The 10,942-nt window shown below is 40.2% G+C and overlaps 1 protein-coding gene across 1 annotated transcript in view; it reads left to right on the top strand.

Moving 5' to 3' along the window:
* Positions 1 to 7,408: 7,408 nt before the first annotated feature.
* Positions 7,409 to 10,942, top strand: part of b4galnt2.1 (beta-1,4-N-acetyl-galactosaminyltransferase 2 (SID blood group), tandem duplication 1) — a 40,680-nt gene continuing 37,146 nt past the window's right edge. The window contains exons 1-2 of the mRNA XM_077212118.1: positions 7,409 to 7,549; positions 7,793 to 7,893. Of these exons, the coding sequence (XP_077068233.1) occupies positions 7,437 to 7,549; positions 7,793 to 7,893 (214 nt within the window). The 5' untranslated portion in view covers positions 7,409 to 7,436. The remainder of the gene's footprint in view (positions 7,550 to 7,792; positions 7,894 to 10,942) is intronic.

Below are 10,942 nucleotides of genomic sequence, written 5' to 3'. Positions count from 1 at the left end.
ACTTCTTCACAAAACTGGATCTTCGCAACGCGTATCACTTAGTCCGCATCAAGGGGGGTGATGAATGGAAGACCGCTTTTAATACTCCGCTGGGCCACTTTGAGTACCGGGTTTTACCGTTCGGCCTGGTCAATGCTCCTGCCGTATTTCAAGCTTTGGTCAATGACGTTTACGAGACATGCTAAACGTTTTTGTCTTCGTCTACCTTGATGACATTTTGATTATCTCTCCGTCTTTACAGGTTCATGTTCAGCATGTACGTCGAGTCCTCCAACGACTTTTAGAGAACAAATTGTTCGTCAAAGCCGAGAAATGCACGTTTCATGCTCAGTCTGTTACATTTCTCGGCTCCGTCATCTCGGCACAGGGCATCAGTATGGACCCGGCTAAAGTTCGCGAAGTCACCGATTGGCCCACACCCGACTCTCGTATTGCGCTCCAATGTTTTTTAGGGTTCGCTAACTTCTACTGTAAGTTTATAAAGAACTTTAGTCAGGTGGCCGCCCCACTAACCACTTTAACTTCTGTCAAGTCTCGTTTTGTCTGGAGTAACGCGGCTCAGACCGCCTTTGATCATCTTAAGACATTGTTTACGACCGCGCCGGTTCTCGTCACTCCTGACACTTCTAAGCCTTTCATTGTCGAGGTTGATGCCTCAGAGGTAGGAGTAGGAGCCATCCTCTCGCAGCAGTCTTCTGCCGACGAGAGGATCCATCCTTGCGCTTTCTTTTCACATGGTCTCTCTCCGTCTGAACGAAACTATGACGTGGGTAATCGCAAACTTCTCGCCGTCTGTGAATGGCGTCACTGGCTAGAGGGGTCTTCCTTTCCGTTCGTGGTCTGGACAGACCACCGAAATCTTGAGTACATCCAATCCGCCAAGAGACTCAACACGCGTCAGGCTCGTTGGTCTCTATTCTTTGCTCGTTTCGATTTCTCCCTCTCCTACCGCCCTGGTTTAAAGAATTTAAAGCCTGACGCGCTGTCTCGTCAATTCTGCTCCCCCGTGACCTCACCCATCGAGTCTATCCTTCCTCAGGAACGAGTGGTAGGGGCTGTTACTTGGGGAATAGAACGAACTGTCAAGCGCGCGCTTTCTCACGCCATAACTCCCCGTGGCTGCCCTAAGGATTCATCATTTGTTCCCCCCTCCGCTCGTCGTGCCGTTCTTCAGTGGGGTCACTCCTCCAAGCTTTTCGCTCATCCTGGGGTTAGGGGTACTATTGCGTCTGTGTCTCAGAAATTTTGGTGGCCCACTCGGGAACGTGATATCCGTCGTTTCATTGCGGCATGTCCTATCTGTGCTCAGACCAAGGTTAGTAATAGACCTCCCGCTGGTCTCCTTAGACCGTTACCCGTTCCGTCACGTCCGTGGGCTCAGATTGGTCTTGATTTTATTACAGGACTTCCTCCTTCGGGTGAAAAGACTGTAATTCTTACTGTCCAAAGCTGTCTCCTTTTCAGAGCTGTTTAGGGTACCAACCCTCTCTCTTTCCTTCCTCGAGTCCTGAGTCTAACGTTCCATCTGTTAATGTGTTTATCCAACGCTGCAAACGAACCTGGAGGACTGTGAGATCCGCTCTTTAAAGTCTCGCTCCATCACCCGTCGGTCCGCTAACAGACGCCGTATCAAGAGTCCCCGTTATGTCATTGGTCAAAGAGTGTGGCATTCCACCGCCAATCTTCCTCTCCAGTATCCGTCTCGTAAACTGGCCCCCAAATTTATTGGGCCCTATCGCATAATTCAGGTCCTTAGCCCTGTCTCTGTGAGGCTCAGATTGCCATCCAATCTCCGCCGTGTTCACCCCGTGTTTCATATCTCTTCTATCAAGCCTGTTGTTCGCCCACCCCCCCGCCCAGTTAACCCTCCGGTTCGTGTCGAGGGTTCCCCTGTCTACCGGGTCCATAAGATCCTTGATGTCCGTCCTCGTGGTCGTGGCCATCAGTTTTTGGTCGCCTGGGAGGGTTATGGTATTGAGGAGAGAAGCTGGATTCCCGCCCGGGATATCCTGGACCGCTCGCTCATCGACGATTTCTTTCGCTCCCGTCAGTCTTCCTCTTTGAGTGCGCCAGGGGGCGCACTTTGAGGGGGGGGGGGGGGGTACTGTCATGATCCTGGTTCTCTTCTCGTGTTTTATTGGTCTGTGTCTCCCTCTTCTGGTCATTCTCTGTATCTGTTCCCTCTTGTTCGCTCTCACTCTTCATTTACCACTTATCTTCCCCAGCTGATTCTCATCCTCTCATTATCGCACCTGTTCTCTATCCTCTATCATTAGCTACTCTCTATTTCTAGTCTCTCGTGTTTCACTCTAGTTTGTCGGATTATTGTTGACCGCCACGTTCGTTACCGCTGTTGAACTCTTGTTATGTCCCGTCTAGTCCAGCTGTCTGTTATCCACCTGCAACTTTACCAGATCAGTGGTTACCTTTGTTGAGTCCAGAAGAGGTGTGAGGCATCTGCGCTTCTCCAGTTCTCCTTTGCTCACCCTTCACCAGTCCACGAGACCTGCTGCGTGCGCTCCTCTGTTCCTTCAAGAATATTTTGAGACTATTTCTGTTGATCGGCCGTTGCGGCTCTGCCTTGTTTCCAATAAAGACTGTTAACCTGCTTTTCGTCTCCTGAAGCTTCCTCACGCAGCATTCTTTTTGAAAATTAAAACACATTTTAGACAGAATATTAAGAAATGTGCATTGTGCAATAAAAAAGTACTCCAAATAAAGTTTAATTATAATATTTATATCAAAGTCTCAAGCGATATGTCAGTAAATATGTTAATACATGTGTAGTATACGTATGAAATAAAAATTTTAAATGCATTTTGGTATTTGTTTTTTCATTAGGGTACTATTATCTAATTTTGTCATTCTTATTTTTCAAGTCATGAATATTTCAACAATTTCCACCACATCTCTAATTATTTGTTCTCAAAATAAAATGGCTAAACTTAATTTCATAGCATTATTATAAGCATTATTTAACATCATTAAATTCATAGCATCATATCATTTTATGTATATTAAATACAATTAAATAATATACTCACAATTTTTGCATAATTTGATGAAATTGCAGTTTGATTGGAAATTATGCACAAAAAACAAAACCTTTGACATACACTGTCGTTCAAAAGTTTGGGATCGGTAAGATTTTTAATTTTTAAAAGAAGACTCTTATGCTCTCCAAGGCTACATTTATTTGATTTTTTTTAAAACTAAAACTAAAACAATCCATTAATATTATGTGAAATATTATGACAATTTAAAATAACTGTTTTCTATTTTAATATATTTGAAATGTAATTTATTCCTGTGATGCAAAGCTGAATTTTCAGCATCATTACTCCAGTCTTCAGTGCCACGAAGTTTGATACTTAAAAAACTTTCATTATTATTTTCAATCTTGAAAACAGTTGTGTACAAATTTTTTTCAGGACTCTTTTATGAATAGAAAGTCCTATTTCATTTATATGAAATATAATATTTTGTAACATTATAAATGTCTTTACTGTAACTTTTGATCAATTTAATGCATTCTTGCTGAATAAAAGTATTGATTTCTTTTATTTCTTACTGACCCCAAACTTTTAAACAGTAGCGTATAATGTTACAAAAGCTTTCTATTTCAGATAAATGCTGTTCTTTTGAACTTTCTATTCATCAAGTAATCCTACATTTATTTTTACATAACTGTTTTCAACATTGATAATGATAATAAACGTTTCTTGAGCAGCAAATTGGCATATTAGAATGATTTCTGAAGCATCATGTGACACTGAAGATTGGAGTTGTCAGCATTATTTTCAGTTTGTTTCTGTTTTCATGGACCTTCTGTTTGTTTTTATGTCACATGCCTTGTTCTGATTCCACTCGTCTATCTCTTTTGTTTCTATGGTTACTGTCATTATGAGTCCATTTGTCCCAGCTGTGTCTTATTAACAGTGTTGGGGGTAACTTATTACAAGTAACTTGAGTTACGTAATCAGATTACTTTTTCAAGTAACTAGTAAAGTAACGCATTACTTTTTCAATTTACAACAAAATATCTGAGTTACTTTTTCAAATAAGTAACGCTAGTTACTTTTTCACATTTATTGACTGACAGCTCTCCTGTCCCCATGTAGAGAGAAATAAAGTGAGGTGTTGTGTGCATTTGCATTGAACATGCATTTACTCATCTCACTTGCACAAAAACATTCAGTATTCCTCAAAATGAATAAAAACAGTCAAATGCAATCTCAGAATTTTGTTCAAAAGTTTTATAATTAACTATGTTAAATTACACAAATATACTTTATGTATTTAATCTCACTTTATTAACCAGTCTTTGCTGCTGACCTACAATGATCTAATTCAACCATACTAATAAGGAAAAATAACTTTAGATTAGGTTTAGAAATAAGTGTGTTGAACTTCCTATTGTTATTTAATCAAGAACAGCAGCAGCTGAAAGGTTTGTTTGAGCGGCGCCCTCTACTGTACAGTAGTAAATATGCATTTCCTTCTGCCTTAGGCTTATTCATTTAACTTTTGATGTGAAAGGGCCTTAACAATTGGCCAAAATAGATTTTTTTACCTGTTAAAAAATTAAAAAACAAACAAACAAGCCCATGCAGGTGAGAAAAAGTAACGCAAAAGTAATGTAACGCATTACTTTCCATAAAAAGTAACTAAGTAACGTACTTAGTTACTTTTTTGGGGAGTAACGCAATATTGTAATGCATTACTTTTAAAAGTAACTTTCCCCAACACTGCTTATTAATTATCTCCTTTCTGTTTGCTTTTTAAGATGCACCCTTCATCCTAGTAGTGGGAAGTTCGGATCATTTTACTGACTCGGATCTTTGAGTCTCGTTCAGCAAAAATAACTCATCTTTTTTCGAGTCATTTCGTTATTTTCAGCATAATATAATTAAAATGGCATGTTAAATATCCCAACACATCTAGTAGCCTACTTACGAAAATGTTGATTACATTTGTAAAAAGAATAAAAATAAACTATAGGGTAATGCAGCCAAAGCCAAATTATAAGAAACCGAAATGTTTTATTAATTGATTAGTTGTTGGGTCTTAAGTTCAGACTATTGCAGTCTGATTCTGTTAGTTCACCTCACCTCCTGATCCGAGACGTTCTTTCCTTTGCAAATTCATATTTATCAGGTTAGTTCTCCTCTCGTGTCTCGAGACGTTAGTTGTCGACTCGTCAGTGTCTGACTCTGATCTGTCTGCTGGGCCGACCGTGCCGTGTGAGATACAGCAGGGCCGGAAAGAGAAATGATTAGTTCATCTTTCGAGTCTCGAGTTCGGGTTCGGACGGGTCCGAGTCTTTCGTTCTTCCTGTCAGTCCCATATAGGCTATGCTGTCAGTACCGCAAAGAGAAATGATTAGTTCATCTTTCGAGTCTCGAGTTCGGGTTCGGACGGGTCCGAGTCTTTGGTTCTTCCTGTCAGTCCATAGAGGCTATGCTGTCAGTACCGGAAAGAGAAATGATTAGTTCATTTTCTTCGAGTCTTCGGGTTTGAGTCCTTCGTTCTTTTGTCACGTAACAAGTCACCGTATTGAATAGCCTACTAATTCACAACCTTTTTCGTCTCTCGAGTTTGGGTTTTAAATCCTTCGTTTTTTTTCTCACGTGACCGCTGGTATCTCGCATCAAATACAACATTAGATTCGTATTATTGACTGCGTCTGAATGTATATTGTTTTATATTTAGGAATTAAAATACAAAATATGTGCAATAAACATTATCTGAAAAATAAAAGTTCCATCTTATTAGCCAATTGTCCCTGTCTGTCTCTTTTCTAAATGTTTCTTGTGCATCTGTGGTGTGTTTTATTATATATTATACATTAATTAAGTACTATTATATTATACATTAACTATGTGCTTGTTTGTAAATAGGTTGTGAATTAGTTGGCTATTCAATACGGTGACAAGTCACGTGACAAAAGAACGAAAGGACTCAAACCCGAAGACTTGAAGAAAATGAACTAATCATTTCTCTTTCCGGTACTGACAGCATAGCCTCTATTGGACTGACCAAGGGTGTAATCCATCAGCCGGAAGTTGAAGCCTCGCGGGAGCCGCTATTGTAGCAGAACTTCACCTGCTGTTAGCATTCCATTGACTCCCATTCATTTTGGCGTCACTTTGACAGCGAATAACTTTACATCTGAGGCGTCCAAAGACTTCATTTGTTCATTATATATTTCTAAATAAACACGACAATGTATAAAAGGCTCCATTACTTTGTATCTTACGTTATGGCCCCGTAGAAGCCATTTTTGTTAAAAACAGGCTAACGATTGCGTCATAACCACGCAACTTTTTGTCGCACAATAGAGACATTACCGTATAGACAGGAGGAGAAGCTCACAGGCAATCGGGGGGACGTCCCCTCAAGGGAGAAGCCCATAGATAATGAGTCCATAAAAGCAACGGGACAAAATATTTCAACAACGTTTTTGGGGAATTGGAAATAATTCGGTATGTGCCAAGTGAATACATATGAAGTGATTAACGTTGGCAATTTTCACGCACAGCTACTAGAAGATTTACGTCTGTCAGACAGGTTGCTCACGTCATCAAGCTTCGTTTGAGTCGGTTTGAGTCTGCGCGTCGGGAAACGGAAGTGCTAAAAAAAATCGCTGAAAATGTGCTTCAACTGTCTCAACTGAGTTCCAATGAGATGGCTCTGTCCAGTTCTTATACTGTCTATGGGACAGACAGGAAGAACGAAAGACTCGGACCCGTCCCGAACCCGAAGAATCGAGAGAGATGAACTAATCATTTATGTTTCTAGTATAGATTCAGAACCCATATGTTGCGCAATGCGCATGCGCGGTCAGCACAAAATGAACAAATCACTCCCTGAGACAACTCGGTAGTCCCAAGTCATATTAAAGATTCGTTCAAAATGAATGAATCGTTCATGAACGATACATCACTACACCCTTGCCTTCAGTCTTTGTCCGGTCTCCATTGCGGTAATGTGAGTTTTCCCTGCCTGTTCCAGAGAGTTATTATTAAAGTTTGAATATGCATCTTTAATCGGAGTCTTCAGTCTGTTCCTGAGATAACCACAGTGTAACAGGAGTAATGATGCTGAGAATTCAGCTTTGCATCACAGGAATAAATTACATTTTAAACTATATTAAAATAGAAAACAGTTATTTTAAATTGTACTAATATTTCACAAAAATACTTTTTTGTTTGTTTGTTGTATTTTTAATAAAATAAATGCAGCCTTGGTGAGACTTTTCTCAAACAGAGAAAACTATTCAACAGCAGTGTAAATGTGGTCAAAGTCAAATAAACTATTTAACAAAGTAACTACATCTGTTGGCTTTATTTTGTTTATTCTGTCTCAAACTGTCAATAAAATATTTTTTTCATGTTTATAGTATAACTGGACACCATAGCTTTGGACCTTCGCCCATGCCAAATCTTACTTGTGAAGGAGCTGAACTCACCAAACAATTTGCGCCAGAAGATCAACTGGATGACATCATTGGGCGCAGAGCACAGGAGTTCAATCAACATCAACTCAGGTTGAACTGTTCTTTTTTTCTACATCTCACCCAAAATCCTGTAAAACAGCACCACAGTGTCATGTTAAATACACACTGCATATCTTTGTGGTTTTGAGGCACATCTCTCATAGAAGTCCGACTTGCATCATCACATAATCTCTGAGCAGGGGCGCAAGGAGAACATTCTATTGATCATTATTTTTGGGAGCCACTTATAAACTTTTTTATAACAGTGTAATTTTCTTTTTGTGTTTTTCTCAGGATGAAGATAAACAAAGAAATTCTTATCGCCAAGGCTAACTCTCCTCTCCAATATCCTACCAGTTTCAACGTAGCACCTCTGCAAAAAAGTTTAATACCAGGTCAGCATAGCTTTCCTGTTAAGTCGTGTCTGGGCCTGATTTACTAACAGTTTGTGCCAGTTCAAACCCTCTTTTGGCTAGGGCTCGGTATCGTAACAAAATTTTCGATACCGATACCTTGACTTCGATACCGGTTTCTGAGCGATACTTTTTTTGATACCAATTTTATGAAACCAGTTTTAACAATATAACATTACCTAAAAAAAAAAACATTTATTTTTTCAGTCTGTATGTTGACTTTTTTACACATATTTTGAGTATGTAAAAAAGCACCAATGCTAAAGTTTTCTGTTTCCTAATCATTTAACAACATGTATTCTTTACTTCAATTAGCTAATTTTTCTTAATGCATTGTTTAACAATGAAACTGAATTGAATGAAATGAAAATGAAAATGAATTGAAATGCATTACACAAAGTCACCTCTGATAACAGATCACTCTATATTGTAATTTAGACACATGCATTTTCTGTAAAGCTACTTTAAACCATATGTATTTATTGTGAAAAATGCTATAATAAATGTGAATTGAATTAAATATAGACTACTGGGGGGCGGGATAAATGCCTCGCGCTCAGCACACATGAAGATTGCCGCAAAGCTCTGGCGAAAGTAGCCTAATGATTATGGATGTGTCGGGAAACGATAGCAAGGAGATATTTTAATTGTTTATTAATGAACAAGTGTTTACAGTGTGTTGGCGGCAAAGATGATCATTGCAAAGCTGACTCGTCATTCCTGCAGTAGTGAACGCGCGCGTGCCGATATGGATTAGGTAATCAAACTAGTTATTTTGAATTGTTTCGTTTAAAAATAGATATATTTTGACCGTATATAGGACTATTCCCCATGTCTGTGAGGCAAGTATCCTATACGCTGAGTTTCGGTTCATTTGTGACGCGCTCCAGTTCTTGCAGTCGAAGACGGATAAACTTTCTACTCTCAAGTGTATTCTGTACGCTTTTAAGTGCCTTATGATTTACCGTGTTGCCTTCTGACATAGGTAGGTACACTTTTGATCATTTCCACATATTTTCTATCTATCTGGGTTGGGACGCTTACACACACACACACACACACACACACACTACAGCCTCACGTGCGACGAGCCACGTCTCTAGGCAGCCGTGTTTTTCCGCCACAGCCAATCATGCTGCATGCTTATTGTTTCACTGACGTTGACGAGATTAACCACTTAGGTACCGAAACTTGGTACCGAAAAACAAGACATGTTTCGATATCAAGGCAATTCGGTCGGTACCTAAAAAGTACCGAACTCTGTACCCAGCCCTACTTTTGGCATTAAAAAACGCTAGTTACGTATGTAACTGTGGTTCTGTGAATTCCGGATGACCGCCAGAAGCAGTGCAAAGCACTAGTGGATAATCGCTGCGCCAGCTAGATAGATCGAGAAGAATATAACGACAAAGTCAAGTCATGACGCAGACCGAGACGCAAGGATATAAACCACAGCGACTCGGTGCCCAGCCTCAGAATGCTTTCTCGCGCATTCCGAGTGACGAGGGACTCTGGCGGTCATCCGGAATTCACAGAACCACAGTTACATACGTAACTAGCGTTCTGTTTCATTCCTACTGACCGCCAGAGGCAGTGCAAAGCACTAGTGGATGACGCATATCAACACGGTCATGAGGAATGCCACCCACCTGCAAACATAAGGGTTGCTCCAGAAGGACTGCAGAGCTTACATCATGGGAAGCAGCCACGTTAACCTTGTAGAACCGCGCGAAGGTGCATGGAGAAGACCAGGTAGCAGCTTCGCAGACATCCGCCAAGGAAACTCCCCGAAAAGTGGCCCAAGACAAAGACACGGCCCTAGTGGAGTGACCAGTAACACCCACTGGTAAGGGCTGATGAGATTTATTATATGCCAACTCTATCGTCTCAACAATCCAGCGCGATAATCTCTGTTTGGACACAGGTGCACCCTTGCGTACCCCACCATAACAAACAAATAACTGATCCGTCTGTCTAAAAGAAGCGGTAGACTTAACATAGCACTTTAAAGCTCGTACAGGACACATAAGATGAGACCTTCCCCCATCTGTATCTGAGTGATTGAAAGGCGGCTGAAAAGCAGCCAGATGAATAGACTGATTCACAAATTGTGGTAACAAAACTTTAGGGAGAAAGGCTGGATTGGGCCGAAGAGTGACCCCAGAATCCCCTGGTAACCAGCGTAAACACAATTCACTCACTGACAAGGCATGAAGTTCACCAACGCGTTTAGTTGAAGCAACGGCCAACAAAAAAGACACTTTTAATGACAACCACTTAATATCTGCAATAGCTAACGGCTCAAATGGTGGTGTACAAAGGGACTCTAGAACAAGCGGTCAATCACTGCATGAAGTTGGCCCCGCCCCCACCCAATGCAAAACGTCGGCAAAATAGGCTCAATCGTTTTTACTTCATTTGTGCTGTTACTTTGCTTTATTGTTTGTGCTGCTTCGATTTTTTAGATATTTAAAGAATATTTCTAGGTCATTCTGAGGTCACCCAGCCCCCCACATCCTCCAAATAATATAGTCTCGTTCGTTTGTGCCGGTTAAAGTTTTGTTTGTGCGGCTTCGGTTTTTAAAATATTAGACCAATTATAGACGATAGCATCAAAACCCGTCAGATTCCGTGATGACCCTATATATTTATAAATATCTGATCAATATGCTTTATAAAATAGAAAAGGGAGATGGTTAAACATCAAATGAGTCACTTTATTGAACATTACAGTCAGTTATGAAGAAATAAAGAGCGGTCAAATTTTTTGGTAGCTATGAATTTGACCCGTCATGCATTTGTAAAGAAAACCTGTAGGATCTCCAACATTATTGGGTAATTATAGTTAATAGTAATAAGAATAAAGTTAAGCATATGTGTATCAGACAATGAGAATATTTAATACAAAACGAAACAATCATTAACAGAGTCCTGCATCAGACAACAACAGCACAGCATAATGTTGACATCAAACGGGTGATAAAGCAGAACTTTCTCCCAGACGGTCCAACAACGCACTGGTTCTATCACC

The sequence above is a fragment of the Siphateles boraxobius genome, unplaced genomic scaffold (genome assembly GCF_051911475.1).
Source record: "Siphateles boraxobius isolate OS27281-9 unplaced genomic scaffold, OSU_SipBor_1 66, whole genome shotgun sequence".
In the NCBI taxonomy this organism is placed as follows: domain Eukaryota; kingdom Metazoa; phylum Chordata; class Actinopteri; order Cypriniformes; family Leuciscidae; genus Siphateles; species Siphateles boraxobius.
This window is presented reverse-complemented; position numbering and strand designations above follow the sequence as displayed.